We start from the raw sequence: 16,904 nt of genomic DNA on the forward strand, positions 1-16,904 counted from the left end.
CTCATCCTTCCCCTTTCCTCCATCCTCTCACCATTGACATGTGTCACTCCTTCATTGGCTATAAGGAAGCACAATCCATGTGCTCTCCTCTCATGCAATCTGAGCCCTCCATGAGTTTTTTCCCATCCTTGCATCTTAGCCCTCAATCCCTCAAGCTTCTTGCCTATGAATTGGATCCTTCCCCTTTGCAAAACAACACAATCCATGAAGTAAAGTCATAATGCCATTTTAAGAAGCCATTTTACATCAAAACCATACACTCACACCCAAATTCCAACTCCATTTGAAGCCATTTTTGAAGCATAGGCTTGAGCATACATCCTATCTATTTAGACAAAGCCACTCAACAAGAGAGCTTCTTATTGAGAGAGTCCATTAATGGCTCATATTCTCAATTGAGAGCTCATCTTAGTCTATCTTGAAGTTTATGAATTTTGTTTAGTTTGTAGAAGCTTTATTTAAATTTGGTTTCTATTAGCCTACTAACATTGCTCATATACACTACTAACCGAAAAAATTGATAGTAAAATTAGGAAAAAAATCTTTCTATATATCACAAGGGGGTGGGTATTTCTTTTTATAGAATAAGGCAATATTTTGTTATGTGGCCTTCCATTCTGCAAAGGTAATAAACATTTAGGCTACCCATAGAGGAAAATAGGAAACAAATAGGGGAATCTCTGGTCTCCAAAAAAAACTTTTAGGCACTTCCAACCCAAGATAAATAGAAATTAGGCCACCCTAACATAATTATCTAGTTAGGGATTGGGTTGTTAGAGTGCTTCAATACCCTCTTAATTAGATATTACACGATGAATACTCACTTAGGATATAAAGGTTTAGGCATCTAGTGGAGAGACAAATTATTCACTTCTTTAAATATATTCTTAGGCATCCAAGGGTGTAGTCTGGGTTCCTACTTGCACTGATGTGGAAACCTCCAGCTCTTAATGGTGAGGGAGGGTTACTTAATTAGATGCCTGATTTGTTCAAGTCTCTTCTAATTTTTTAATGATGTATCATTTTGAGACCTTGATATCAATGTTTAATTAATTTTAGGATTAGGGTTCAATTTGGTTTGTACTTTTTGATTAGGTTTACATGCTTAGGTTTCAATTAGGACAAGAGTTAATAAATTGAATTAAGTTTTAAAGTGCTAAATTTGGTTTTAGATATAGAATTATAGTTAGAGCTTTTAGATTAAAAACGAACATTAATTCAAAGAAGTTAGGTTTGAATTTTGTTTTAAAGTGTTGAATATATTATTGAGTTCAAGTTTAGGGTGATTTGGTTTAGTCTTAAGGTCAACGTTTAACTTGGTTCAATCTTAGGGTAATGGTTCAATTTGGTTAATGGTTGCGGAAACGATTTAAGGTTAAATTCAAGGTTTCTACTATTAAGTTGGGATATATAATTAGGTTTATGATCATGGTTTAATTCAATTTTGTTTATAAGTATAATATTAATTAGTTAAGGGCCAGGGTTACCTTTCAATCTAGTTTGATATATTCAATTTGGTTTAGGGTTACCCAGGGGTTAGTTTATTTTAGTGTTAAATATTAAGATATAATGCTTTGATATCACTCATTTTTTTATATTTTGGTTATATCATCCCTATACATGTTGATAACTTATATGCGATCAAATCTTACACATATTATTTGATCTCATTACATGTGTCATGGTAATTTTTTTATAGTTTATGTACATGAGATGCTCCTATATATGGTGTTTTTCTTTTCTTATAATATATAGTGTTGAATATATATAGATTTACCTACGTACCCTTCTTGATTATCTATGATGGACATGTTGTAAATGACATATCTCTATATGATTCTTTTGATATGATATGCATGGATAATATATATAATGGAAATTTTAAATCTTTTCTATACAATAAATGATGTAATTAGATATGCACAAATGTTTTTAGATTCACATGTACATGACATGTAAATGTAGATATGATGCTCCTCTAGGATAATTTAGTTTAAATCATAAATAAGGTTACAATTTTAGGGTTTGACATTTAAAAAATTAGTACTCAAGGTAAGATAGGAAAGTTATTTAATTATTTATATATTACCTAGTGTAGGTTTTAGCAAATTAAGATTAAGGTTAAGATGATAGTAAGGGTTATGATTAGAGTTAAATTCAATACAAATTGACATTATAGTTAATCCTAAATGACACCTAGCCAAAAAATCCAAAGAACTAGTCAAAAGTTTTACTAAGCAAGCAATAACATACATACAATAATTTACATTTATAAAAAACATAAGAGATTGCATTCCTTAATGAGCACATTTACATTTCATTTTTAAATAATTATAAGTACTAAAAGTAAAATAAATAACACATCCACATGAAAGAATATTAACTACTTCAGTTCAATCCATTTAAATAATATATACATTTGTTTTGAATGCCACTTGGCAAATTAATTCAAAATGCACAATGATCCACTATACATGTCACTAGGTATGAAAGACTGAAAGAATATACATTTATAAAATAGTTTACATCATCCATTTTCAATCCATGAGATAAAGTACAATACAATTTAAGTAAAATCATTTTAAATACTATTTTTTTTGTTTGAATCCCTTGGCGGGCTATTATGTGATTAAGTACTTAGTTATATATGTTTAGGGTTTTATTGTACATAACTATATGGTTAGGTCAAGATTATAGTTTAAACAATGAATTTAGGTCAAGGTTATAGTTAAAACAAGGTTGAGGTTATATGGTTCTAGGTTGAGGTTATATTTATTTGTAAAATTACATGTTTAAACAATGAATTTATATCTAATCTAATCATTCAACATTGTAATAAATACATAAATTAAATATATTTCAAAACATCTAAAATAATAATTTTTTAAATAAACATTTACGGAACTATATTTTAATTAACAAATACAAAAATTTAAACATCTACTCATTAACAATGTAAATTTACAATTTTACGTATATTAAAAATAGAAAAAACAATAAATTAACATACATATTAAATTGAAAATTGAAAAAAAAAAAGTAAAATAGTACAAAACATATTAAAATACCTGGTATATCAAAAACTAGCAGCAAGGGGGTGGTCGATAAGGCTGAAAATTGAGCTCCCATATGTGTCTCTAATCGGGCTCCCATTTTTAAGGTCATGAAAATGACTTCAAAAATGCTAAAAATGGGGGTTAAATAAAGTCTTCCAAATCGGGTACCCAATTTTTAAAAATTGGAAAGTAATCAAGTGCTCGATATTTGAGCACCTCAAGCACCCGATTCGCTTTTGAATATCGAGTACTCAATTTTTGAAATTCGTCTTGGGTGCCCAAAGCTTAATTTTAGAAATGGGTACCCAATTTTTTAAAAATTGAGTACTCATTTATGAGAAGTACAATTTCATGAATCTGACTTCCGTGGAATTGCAACCCAACTTCTTGTGGTCACCCAAGGAAGAGAAAGGAGAAGTGAATAAATATAAGGATCTGACTACCCTTGAAGATGAGCTAAAGAAGATTGATTAGAATTTACAAGTTACTTGGAAAGTGATTACACAAGAAACATCTTTGTGTGTACCATACTTGAAACATACCAAAATAGTGGTTGATAAATTATTTATCAGCATTAGGATGGCAGCTTACTAGTCATTCTTGTTAGAGATGCAAGACAAGAGACATCAAGTTCTTCAAAGTAACTAATGGAGACTTTGATGGAAAGTTTAATGAGTTATATCCCATTGAACTGATCAGAATATCCTAAATTAGAAATGCTTAATTATTTATCAGTATTAACAATCAAAAAAATATTAGAAAAATAAAAAGGCATAAAAGGAACTAAAGAAATTCTTAAGAGGTGTCAAAAATAATGGAAAGCCTGTTGAATATTCAAGTGTATGAGAATCACATTCAGGAAAGGGAAGTGAAGGCCATGGAAGAATTTGTTAAATATTCAAGGTATTGATAGAGGTAGAAACAAAAAAAGCACAGATAGAGCATTATGCAAATATTTTTGCACGGGTATGTGAGAAACTCAAGATGATTTGATAAATCTTGACACATGCATCAAAGAATTATGAAGTTTTATTCATGAAGTCAAGGATCTCTATAGGAAATTTGTACTAACACATGAATATATGAGCACCTCTAATGGACAAATAAAGGAAACATAAGATGATCTTAAGTATATAACCAATTAGCTTAAAATGAAAGATGTTAAGGTCATACAATTGGAATAAAGGATTAGAAAGCAATATGATGAGAGAAGGATATTACAAAACAACATAGATAACAATTTGAATAGATTTTCTTTATTGAGGAAGCACTTATTCATGAAGGTTGATACAAGTCATTGAAGCATGAGGATTTGTCTAATAGCAAAGAAAGCCTATGATTTAATTTAGCTACACATTTTCAATCAATTGAGTTAGCATCTTATCGGTTATGTTTATTTTTAATAGTTTTAGACTTAGTGAAGGCAACTTGGAATGAAGGATTAACAAGAATGAAAAGCAACTTTTGTGATTGTATTGAATTGTTGCATAGTCTGTCAATATGAAGTAAGGAAGGTAGCAGTAAAAATTTCATTGTATATGGTTTTTGACTCACATTTATCATTGTGTCAAAGGAGGGGTGAAGGAAAATTGTATCTCCATGTAAGGAGTGTAGTTGTGGTATATTATAATCAAAGGGGAGTAATAAGTAATTAGGAGATATAAGGATGTAAGATGATATATATATATATATATATAAATAAATAAAATGTTCCATATTTAAAAAAAATTGTAATTGCCATGTAAAGAAATTCACAAGTTTTAAAAGGGGAGATTTTTGGAAATTTGGCTACATTAGATATGATAGAGTTGTCATTTATGGCAACATATACTTAGTGTTGAGTGAAAAAAGTATCTAGTTAAAGTTTGGTAATAAAAGTTAGAAAATTGTCTAAGTATCATGAAGATCATCTATCGACACATGTATAGTTTCAATTAGTGAGCTTTACATTGACATTATTAGTATGTGCACAATCACTTGGTGATAGTATACTTTGTGAGGATACCGGTACCTAAGTGTGTCAGATGCTATGGACAGTGCACATAAAACTATAAAGTTTTTTCTAGTTGTAGTTATGAAAAGATGGAATAGGAAAGAGTTAAGGAATCAAATCTTTTATGTTAATGAACTATTATTTTTACCAAAATAATTACTTGACTAATTATGGATAATATCCAAGATGTTAACCCTAAGTGGAAAAAGTAGAATTTTGTATTATGGGACACACATGAAAGCATGAAGGTCAATCATGTAGAATATTATAAAATATCATGGTCTAAAGGAAATATATGAAATGTGAGGATAAGTGTGGTTATTGTGATATCTATGCTATTGTTTTGTGATGAAAAATTTGTGATCAACATAGTAAATAATAGTGTATGCAAGGATAGTGCAATGAGCTACAAAGAACATATCAGATATTGAAAATATCAGTAGTAAAGAGGTTTATATATATATATATATATATATATATATATATATATATATATATATATATATACTGAATATCATTGTATATTGCATGTTTTGGTAGTGGGATCATCTTGCATAAATTTTGTAATTGTAATAAAAACTTCTAACATGGTTGAGGATTCTAGCAATTCCTACTACTATAACAAGGACTGAGACACTATAAAGATGTAATAGACTTGTAAGAGGGTCAATATCTTTCATAAGATAACTTTGGTAAGTGGATCATATTGTGGGTACCATTCCATCAAGGTTTTCTCTTGGATAGGACCTCCCTATTAAAAAAAATGGTGTTATATGTTGCATTGTTTTATGATTGTCTTCATTATTCAACTTAATTAGATTTTTTTTTTATGCAAGTTATAAGATTGTAAAATGATATGCATAATTGGAAAAAAAAAAAAAAGAATGTCGATTCAGCCCCCCTCTTAGTATTTCCTATTTCTATCAGTATCTTCACATGAAAAATTAATTTAAAAAGCCATTCTAGATGCTCTACATAATAGGAATACATCAATTCTCTCTAGAAAACAACTTAGAACATAATACAACCTAATTTTCTAAGAAAACTTACACAAGTAGAAAAAGAAATTATTGTTAGAGTAACCTCAGTTTTACAATTCAACCATCCGAGAGGACAATACCAATATAGTGGCCATGCCATTAGTTTTCCCCAAGATATTTCAAGAATTTCCTATCTCCTATCTAGAAGGTTCATACACATTGAACTTCTTATTATATGCAAGACAAACTTACAAGGAAAATGTTGTAGTTTCTATTTCAATAAACTTAGTGTTCTATAATCTTGAAACTACAAAATACAATATGACCCATACTACACTTGGATGTTGATATAGATGTTGATCCCCTCAACTAATTCCCTTGCATACTAACTAACATATCAAACATGCTCCAAAACTAATCATAGATTACATAGATACAATGATACCAATCAAAACATAAATTTCTCTCAATAATGTCATATAGTATCACAATACATCATCACTCATTCCCAATTTTCCTAATAAAAAATGTGAGATACAAACGACTAAGAGTATATTATGATTTAAAACCAATGATCTAGACATCCTCCATGTCCAAGAAAACTATAAATAAAAATAAAAATAATAAAATAAAAAGGGGGCATTAAGCATGGATTTCCCCACACTATTCCCAATTGGAAGTTTGCTACTACTGCAACCAAGAAGAAAATGAGTGTACATGCACAAATACACATTATATTTTTGGAGATATCATGATAGTAGACATGGAAATAATAAATAATTCTAGTATACCATATACAATTTAGATATGAGAGACCATAGCCAAAAAAATATAATTGTTTTCTTTAAATTGTTCTTATATGAAAATGTGCAAAAAGTTATCCACCTCCTTTGGAAAAATTTAGAAAATGTTTGTGAAAATCAATTAGCCAATAAACTTATGCATTTTGAAACTTTATTAAGAGGCACAAGATATTATACAAATTAAATTTGAATCGAATTAACAACCTTAATATTGCAACTAGCGACCGCTACAGTTTTCTTCACTTTAAGCTCAACAGACACAAAATTGGTAGCTCTACATATATTGTTCCAACAAAATAGAAATTGATAAATACAATTATAAAGAAAATGAATGATAGATAATATTGTTCAAATCTTACATATTACATCCTTATACATTTGCCAAAGATTCACTAACTTTCACAAAGAAATCATGGAAAAACTATTGCAAGCCAATGATTACTTGCATAGTTACAAATGGAAACATCAAGGTTTGACTAATACACATAGTTTTATATGGATACAAAATACATCAGATATGGACATAGTGAATTGAAATAACAAATTCATATTTGATGATGTCAAAAAAATCTTTGGCAAATATGTATTTAACATAGAATCCCCATACTCAAGTTGATTAAAAAAACATATCACACTACAACCTTAATGATGACCCTTTCCTACTAGACATTCATCAAATATTGTCACTAGATCCCTTGATACATTACAAAAAATACTATGCAGTATACTAAGACATAAAAGATGCAAAGATCAAATATGACTATAGAGAAAAGGAAACACATTATAATCTCAATACAAATCTCTATGGCCACAACAAGGAACATCAACCTTCTAATATAACACAAGCCAAAATGTAACTTACAATGGAACAAGAAATGATGATCACCTCAATATCCACAACCCATAAATGATAGCCATGTCGAGGGCAACTGTAGACTTCCAACCATTCACTTCAAGAAAAATTGTGCTCAACCATCTCTTAAACTATGCATCAAAGACCAATAAAAACTAAAAGAATTGTAGAACCATTATAAAAATATATAGAAGATATAAATGAATCTAGTGATAATGCTTTAATTGCATATAAAAAATTCATGATAGGAATCAATGCAAATTGTGATATTGGAGAAAAATACACATGTCATTAGCTACAAAATTTTCCCCTTGTAATTTGTAGTCAACCCTTTGTCTCGTTGAATGTTAGAGAAAAAAATCTCACATTGAATAAAAAATTCAGATAATCAAAAAGAATTGAGCACAACTTATATCCACTCCTACACTAAATGACCTCCTAAACTAGGGTCTTTGTTGCTCATTCAAATAGACCAAATATACCCATTCTCATCGAAAATTAGGAAAAATCAATGAAGAAGGAGACACAATAAATCAATCATTGATGTCTAACCCCAATTCAAAAGTATTCTAGATAATGATAGTGATATCCTTAAAAAAATTTGTTGCAGTGAATTATTACTATACAAAAACTTTAGATAAATTGCAAAAAACTTGGTGACATTTAAAATGAACAAATTGTGACAAATTGGAAATTACTAGAATAAACCAATTACTCACTTTGGCACATTAATAGAATTGAAAAACTCCCACAATAATTCCAATAGATGATAGTGACAATGATGATCTCTATAATCCCTATGACATAGAGCTATATGAGTGGATGTTCTTGCCCCAAATTGGTGCCTCCAATAACTTAATATAAAAGAGATTTATATTCTAGGGAAAAGAGATATTGACCTTAATAACTCATGGAACACTAGCATAATTTTAAAACAACTAAATGAGTCCTCTACAACCTTTATTTCAAAAGGTAAATTATAGACAAATAACATAATATAACATGCCAAAAAAACACATACAAAATACCATTTGGGCCAAGAACACCAACTCGTATTGTATATTATCATTAAACATCATACAAACCACTTTCAAAAAGCACCACTATCCATGGTTATTGAAGTGATAAATGGAAGAAAAAATCATGCTTGATTCAATGCATTATAAAAATCATTAACATGGGTGTAGAAAATGAAAAAAAAAAATTTGTAGCCCTAGCTCCTATAGAAGTTTTTATATATAATATACAACCAACACCAATCCTTACATGCCTTCAGATTCCAATAAAAGATATGCAACCCTTACAAGGCTAGTCAATAAAAACTATCTGAGAAGACTTAAAATATGTCAAATACATTCTTATAGACAAAATGAGCTTCTTAGGACCAAAACTAAAATTGAAAATTCACAACTATTTACATTAGGCATTTCCTCAAAACCAACACCAACCTTTTGGTGGATACTTGATCATTCTTGTAGGCAACTTAGGAAAATTCCACTAGTTGTGCATAAAACAATTTATGATTGTCACTCAATAGTCCTAATGTGGAGGCACATATTTGATGTTTTAATCACATTGGACAAATTTGTTTCTAAACCTAAAAATTATAAGAAATGTTGTACCTTTGAAAGATGATAATGAAAAACTCACCAATGGCTTTGCACAGTTACGAATAGAAAAATGCTAAATATTTTATATTTCCTATTGCATGCATTTTGAAACTAGAGTTGTTGCAAAGAAATCAAAACACAAAATCCAAGACAATCAACTTCAATGAGAGACACTTCTATGTATAGGCCAACAAATCATGTTACAACAAATTTATGGATAAATTAAATTCATACAAGTACATATTCTCTAGATCTTCCAAAGTTTTCAAGGTGTTGTTCTATGACAGATTCCCCAATAGGTATTTCTTTCTTATATAGATATATTACTGATGGAGTGGAATACATGCCTAATGGCACGCTATCTAAAAAAAAAAAATTCCTACATCCTTATGACTTATCATGATATTTTGCTAGTTATTTTCGATTGTTCAATTTTATTGTGCTCATTTTAAACATATTTCAAATTTCTGATTCTCCTTATTAAAAAATTACTCCTCTCCAAATTCACTAAGAAGATATTAGAAGATATCACTATCTTGTAACTCCAAAAATTTATTTGAATATTCATATATATGTAAAGTTTATCAATTTAGTTTTGAAGGGTTAAAGATATGAAGAGTCAATATGCTTATTTCTAATTTCATAGGTAATTGATACTTTTAGAAACAAATAGAATAATTTCTTATAAAGGTAAAAATATTATGAATATAGTTAAAAAACTAAATGAACATTTACAGCTGTGGAAACAAAATATTCTATATAAAGTGAAATGACACTTCCAATTTTAAAGCTTTTAAAATGAAAAAATATTATATTAATATAGATCACGTTTTATATTGAGAAAATAATAATACAAAAGAAATATTTATTGAATAGGATCTTTGTATTCCAGGATTCAATGAACCTTTTCTTTACTGACCACAGCATGACTGAGATTTGTAGTACACTGAACTCTATTTTCCTGAACACAGCATGACTGAGATTTGTATTTCCTATGCAAATTTATTAGATAACTGCCAAAGAATTGTCAAATTGAAAATATATGAAGTTTTTAAATTTTTCAAATACTCGTGCCACCGATTAGCATTCACTTTGTTGCGAATCTGTGAAAAGAACGGAATGATATTGCATGCCTATCGAGTTTAGTTTGCCAGCGTTTCGTTTTTTCTAGAAAATATCCCTTTTTAATTGATATTGAAGGCACCGAATACATATAATCGTCTAGCACAGTCAAGCGGCATTTAACAGTTTTGCAGCTGGTTAAGTTTCGTTATCAGGAACTGGCAAATATGAATTTCAATTAAATCGACATTTTAATGAATTTCTATTAAATTGGAATGATGCTTACACTCTCAATTCACAAAATAATCAAATGTAGCAGTCAAGGTAGAGATTTATTCCAAAACGCTTGGAACGCATCATATCGTTCCAAGTTATCAGCCTCGGAAACTTTCTTTGCTCTTTGAATAGTTACCCTGATCCAGTATTACGGTTTAGGGTTTCGTATTGTCATCGTTCGTTGAAGCATAGACGAAAATTAGGGTTTAGAGTTGAGTACCATCTTTAATCGAATAATCATTACGTATATGGTTTAGTACCATCTTTAGTCATTAGGGTTTAGTGACATCTTAATCATTTGTGTTTAAATTATAGAGGACGAAATGTCTTGGTTCATTTTTGACGAAAGAGATTTATAGTTTTTACTCATTACAGGAATGACTATTTAAAAAATAGAGCACATGCAATCACAAAAAAACAGAAATGCCCAGAGTCTGATGAAAATTAGAATAGAGCAAACAAGAGAGAAAGTCATAGAGAAGAGAAGCCGTGGAGAAATCCAAAATGGGCTCTGCTGAACACAGGCTCAGTCCATTATAGTTATAGAGAAATAAATATTAAATGCCATTTACACTGTAGGAGGAGTTAGCTGGAATATTCATGAAAGGCAATTGGAATGGACGGTGGAAGACGGCTGCACATGTTGCATGTGTGTTTCTGGAGAGTTCTTTGGTCTGTGCCGACCAAGCCTGAGATAATTAATTTAACATCTAACATCCCCCCATAAATTAATTATCATATTTTTTGTTTCTTAGAAATCCCTCCATAATCTAGAGATGATGGGTCTTGGCCTTAAGCCTTGTTAGGTACCCATTTACAATCAATTATCAAATGCTTTCACTCATCTTGTTTCCCTCATCATAATCACTCTAGGTTTTGTACGAATTACTCATAACCGATGCAATATCAAAGTGGTTTTAAGTTCATCACAAACTTCTCAAACATCACACAAGTGGTTTTAAGATCACCACAAACTTCAAGCACTCAAGTGGTTTTGGATTACCACAAACCAAGCGCTCACTGGTTCTAATGACCATGAATCATCACTACGGAGAAACTATCATCACTCTAGGCCTTTCTCTTTTGTACATGCATCAAACTAATTATTGAGTCCATATAAAAAGAAATCCATCTACCGAGATACATGGGTACCCAGCCGCTGTACTCGCCAATTCTATAGGAATCCTTTTCACATACATGGTTCATCAATATGTCAAACCAAAAAAACCTTTAAGGTGTCGGGCATAACCGATAATGCACCCCATACATTCATATAGCCCATTAACAATCATTACTAATTCAATTTTCATCACTTCACTGGGGGATATCAATGCAATCAACTTCTATTACATGACCACTATCAAGAACATCATATCCTTCACAATTAGACAAACAAATTCTCACTTCCAATCCCAATACTTTTATCCAATCAACATACACACAGACCTTTGCACCATGACAACAATTCTAGCATGCCATCTCTTTTCATAATGAATGCTAACTCCTACAAATGACTTATAATACTCTACACATATTTCAAATAAAAACACATTATAATGTACTATTAATAATAACAAAATTAGCTTTCACCTTCAATTTTAGCTTCCTTCTTTTCATGGCTTTTCTCTTTCTCATAGCACTCCCTTGATATTTTCTTGTCACATTAGAAATATGTATGCAATCTTTGGCTCTCCCGCTTGCACAAAGTTGCTCCACATCCCACAAACATATGAATAACAACTTGACATTCCCGCATTAATAGCAATCCAACACTCTTGATTTGCTTCAAATCAGCAATGCTTCTTTATTTTTTATTATCCACCCCAATTTCACACATTTCCAACAATATCATACTTTCAATTTTCTCTTCCTTCTAGCAATATCTTTCTTTAGCACGAGTTATCCTTTAACACAATATGCTGCCTCATTAACTGGCTACATCACAAATCACATTCTTTGCCCAAATACACCACCAACCATATTCCATTCAAAGACAATGCCAATCATCTTTCACAATGGCTTGAACATTCACTCTCACACATAATAAAAATCTCTTTTGAGGAAATTTCTTTGGATCTCCTTTGCAACACTTTTTTCCTCTTTCAGCTCACTTAACAAATTAACATTCACAGAACTTCAATCCAGCTCCATAATGGGCAGTCTTCTCACAACAGAAGCCTTCTTCACAAGACATTAGCAATCATATCACAATCTTTCACTCCGCATCTTTCAATCACAATATTTCACTCATTGCTCTCTCAAGACTTTTGGATCATTTACCATAAGCTCTGATACCATGATGAAAATTAGAATAGAGCAAACAAGAGAGAAAGCCATAGAGAAGAGAAGCCATGGAGAAACCCAAAATGGGCTCTGCTGAACACAGGCCCAGTCCATTATATTTATAGAGAAATATATATTAAATGCCATTTACACTGTAGGAGGAGTTAGTTGGAATATTCATGAAAGGCAGTTGGAATGGATGGTGGAAGACAGCTGCACATGTTGCATGTGTGTTTCTGGAGAGTTCTTTGGTCTGTGCCGACCAAGCCTGAGATAATTAATTTAACATCTAACAGAGTCATTACTGTTTAAATCTCGCCAAAAAAACAAAGTAAAACCATATGGAAACTAAGTCTTCCAATTACTTTGAGCCAAATTTTTATTGCATTCTGATCAGAGTGTATATCATGGTAAAACTAAGAGCAAGTAGTACATTGGGCCAAGTAGGCGAGAGGGCCAAGCAGTGGAGCATTGATATAAGTTGTAGGTTCAGAGTGTTGATAATCATGTCTGTCAACAGGAAACTGATCATTGGCATCCGGGCCACCCACAACTGCTCCAACCAAAATGTTTGGATTGGGAGCGTCGCTATTCAGGAATCTGAAGCCTTCACTGCACCCAATGGATTCCGAGTGATGAGCAACTGAAGGCAGAGATGAGCCTCTGTGGTGAATTTGTTGAGGGTAATTTGAGCCATATCCAACCATATATGACATCTCCAGTGGATTCGAACCCAGGATGTAGTCCACCTGCCCCTTTGCTATTTCTCTGAGCCTTCCAGGAGTCACCGTCATTCCCCCACATGAGATTACTTGTTTGGAGGAGCTCAGATATTTGGCATAGGTCATGAGCAAGAAAGACGCAGATGTAACATACTGCATATTAACCTCGGGAAACGTGTAGAGAAGTCCTCCTGTTCACCCATGCACACAAGTTTTATTAGGTTATTTTGGGTTCCAATTATCACAACAGTGGCATACATTGATTCAGTGAGATAAAATAATTTTTTAACGGCCAACCTGGTGTGTATTTAGATCCAGAAGCTGATGTCCCAGGCATGATAGAGCAGATATAGTCATCAGCGTGATCTTTGTAGTCTTCAAGAGACTTCACTTTCCCAACCAGGAATTCCTGAAAAGTACAATGCATAAACAATTGCATTCAATCCATGAAAACATTTTGTAATATATTAGTCTCCATACTTCAAGTTATTGTACCTTGGATAAAAGCACTCTGGTTCCAGCATGTTTATTAAACCAACCAAATATGTTGTCCGATTCATAAGCTCCAAAACTCTGGCCGTTTGCCTGAATGTAGTTCAAATATTTGGCACTGTTTGTTGCTTTATATAACCACGCAGCTCCCCACAACAGTTCGTCCTAAGAAACCACCCGAGAAAATCGATTCCAATCTGACATTTTGCGGCAATATAGTATGAAAGCATTATACCCATTTATCTATTTTTTACCTCAAACCCAGAAGACGAGCAATAGAATGGACAGACTGCGGACTTAAGGGAATCGCTGTAAGATCCTCTGTGCTTATCAGCGAAATAAAAAACCTAGAATATTCAATAGAATAGACAGATTGATGAGCTGCTCAGCAACAAATTACAGAATTTATTAGTGAAGCTCTAATTCAAGGCAAAGCTATCGCTAAAAAATTACCATGATTGAAGAGCGAATGAGCCTCCTTGAATAGGAAGGATCTGTTCTGCGAAACACCAGTGATGCAGCTGCAAGAGCTGCGGCTGTTTCGGCAGCGACATCTGAGCCAGGATTGTGGGTGTCAATTTTATAGGCAGTTCTGAGAGTGTCCATGTCCTCTGCCCTCTCCCAGCATTTGTGGTCATTGTTAGGATCGCCCACCTTCACTATTTCGGACAAACCTCAATAATATGTATAAACCCACTTGAGGTAGAGACAGAGAAAGTAGAATACCATATTTCACATGACAGTTTGTACCTGAACAAATATGGTGCCCGGGTGAGCAGTCGCCTTGAGAAGATAATCGGTGGCCCAGTGTATGGCAGCCTTTGCGTTGGAGAGCTCAGCGGCCATGAATTTACCGAACTCTAAACAACTCCAGGAGAGCATCGTGGTTGTAAATGCCATCGGATAACCGAACTTTACATTGTCGCCCGCATCGTAATACCCACCCACCAAGTCTACCTGCGTTATCATGAGTCAAATTCACATTTACAATTATTTCATGATCAGAAACTGGAAAACATGAAATGGCAAACAAAGTAGAGGACATCACACATTGGAAGAAGCACCGTCAGAGAGACCGGAGTCCCCCCTCCAACGAATCCGTTGATCGGCCGGCAGCTTACCAGAACGCTGGCCTTCAAAGAAGAGAATCGCCTTTGACAAGGCATCTGTATAGTTGTGCAAACCAGCAGAACGGCGACACCTCAGGGAAGCAGTAGAGCTTTGTGTTTTCACAAGCATGATCAAAACGCAGAACACCAAAACAGCGCAAAAGCTCCTCATTCTGACTTGAACAGGCAGCGCAAATGCTTGAATTGTGACTACAGAATCCTGGGCAGTTTGAGATTTATAGCATAGGAAAACCATAACGGCGACGAAGTAAAGAGTACGATGCGACATTAACTAATTAATCGATTGCCGAGCTCGAAAATTTAATTCCTCGAAGATTTGAGAGGTGGAGAATCTCCCTAGAGAATTATTCCCTAATCATGTTAGTCCCTGCGTGTGAGAAAAGATGGAGCTATTAGTTTACACGCGTACGCGTCTATTAGAGGATTGGTTGTTTAGGAAGGCTAATCAAATTTGATTTGTAAGTTGTTTATTAGCTCACTCTTCGATGTTGATCAAGACCATCTTCATAATTAATGCTATTTTATTATTTCTTACCTGTAATCAATAATGACGAATTTGGCAGCGTGGATGCTCCTCAGTCTTTGGCTCTTAGCCAAAGAGGTGTTCAGTATTCAGGCACGTGTGGGCCCGTATCGGGTACCTAAAAGTTAATGGTGGCCTTCGTTGGTTGGTAGCTCGCAGGCTTTGTGCCTCGCTGGGCTGCCTCGCAGGTCTGAACCCTCCATCAAAAAAATAATAATGACGATATGCATGTGTTGTTTATCATTATTTAAAATTCATCTTAACATTATATGTGGCTATTATATTACTATTTTAAAAAATTATTATAACACTTAATCGTAGGATCTGTACATAAGTATATTTAGTTTTTTAAAGTTCACTTTAACACTACACTCTAATTATTTTAAAAAATTACTACAACACTTAATTGATCTGTACATGAGTATATTTGGTTTTTTAAAGTTCACTTTAACATTACACTCAATCGTGGGACAAGCACATGAATATTATCGAATTATTTTAAAAAATTACTATAACACTTAATCTATGTCCATGAGTATATCTAGTTTTTTTTACTTCACATTAACACTACACTCAATCATAGGACAAGTGCATGAATACTATTGAATTTTTTTTAAAGATCCGTACATGAGTATATTTGGTTTTTCTAAGTTCACTTTAACGCTACACTCAATTGTAGGACAAGCATGTGAATACTATCCAATTATTTTAAAAATGTGATATAACACTTAATCTCCATACATGAGTATATCTAATTTTTCAAATTTTCCTTTAACACTACACTCAATAGTAGGACAAGTGCATGAATACTATTGAATTATTTTTAAAAACTACTATAACACTTAATCTCTGTACATGAGTATATCTAGTTTTTTAAGTTCACTTGATTACTACACTCAATCTAGGACACATGTGAGCACTATTTCAATAACAATGGAAGATGCAATGTTTACCCTAATAAAAGTATACCCTTGCATACTAAGTTCACTTTAACGCATAATTGTAGGACACACATGGACACTATTTCACTATGAAATGACAATCATAAAATTTATTTAAAATTGTCCATCTAGCGTCAACCTTGTTTTATATTATAATAATATTAAGTCAACATTCAATAA

General features: G+C 32.4%; 1 protein-coding gene across 1 annotated transcript; it reads right to left on the reverse strand.

The window, feature by feature from the left end:
- Positions 1 to 13,332: 13,332 nt before the first annotated feature.
- LOC149536363 (endoglucanase 1-like) lies at positions 13,333 to 15,411 on the reverse strand. Its single transcript, XM_089806277.1, has 7 exons — positions 15,181 to 15,411; positions 14,881 to 15,087; positions 14,584 to 14,784; positions 14,385 to 14,477; positions 14,134 to 14,295; positions 13,936 to 14,047; positions 13,333 to 13,829 (listed from the first exon to the last, which is right to left on the reverse strand). Exons 1-7 carry the CDS (start codon positions 15,409 to 15,411, stop codon positions 13,333 to 13,335), a joined length of 1,503 nt encoding a protein of 500 aa, XP_089662403.1.
- Between the last annotated feature and the right edge of the window lie 1,493 nt (positions 15,412 to 16,904).

Source organism: Cupressus sempervirens, chromosome 10 (genome assembly GCF_028749045.1).
Source record: "Cupressus sempervirens isolate cs-2001-9-10 chromosome 10, ASM2874904v1, whole genome shotgun sequence".
NCBI classification, from domain to species: domain Eukaryota; kingdom Viridiplantae; phylum Streptophyta; class Pinopsida; order Cupressales; family Cupressaceae; genus Cupressus; species Cupressus sempervirens.

Excerpts from the sequence above, each read along its gene's own strand:
- LOC149536363 (XM_089806277.1), bottom strand. The coding sequence starts at position 15,411 with ATGAGGAGCTTTTGCGCTGTTTTGGTGTTCTGCGTTTTGATCATGCTT. Across the intron at positions 15,088-15,180 it reads CTGACGGTGCTTCTTCCAAT|GTAGACTTGGTGGGTGGGTA; the intron begins GTGTGATGTCCT and ends ATGATAACGCAG. Across the intron at positions 13,830-13,935 it reads TGGATCTAAATACACACCAG|GAGGACTTCTCTACACGTTT; the intron begins GTTGGCCGTTAA and ends ATGGGTGAACAG.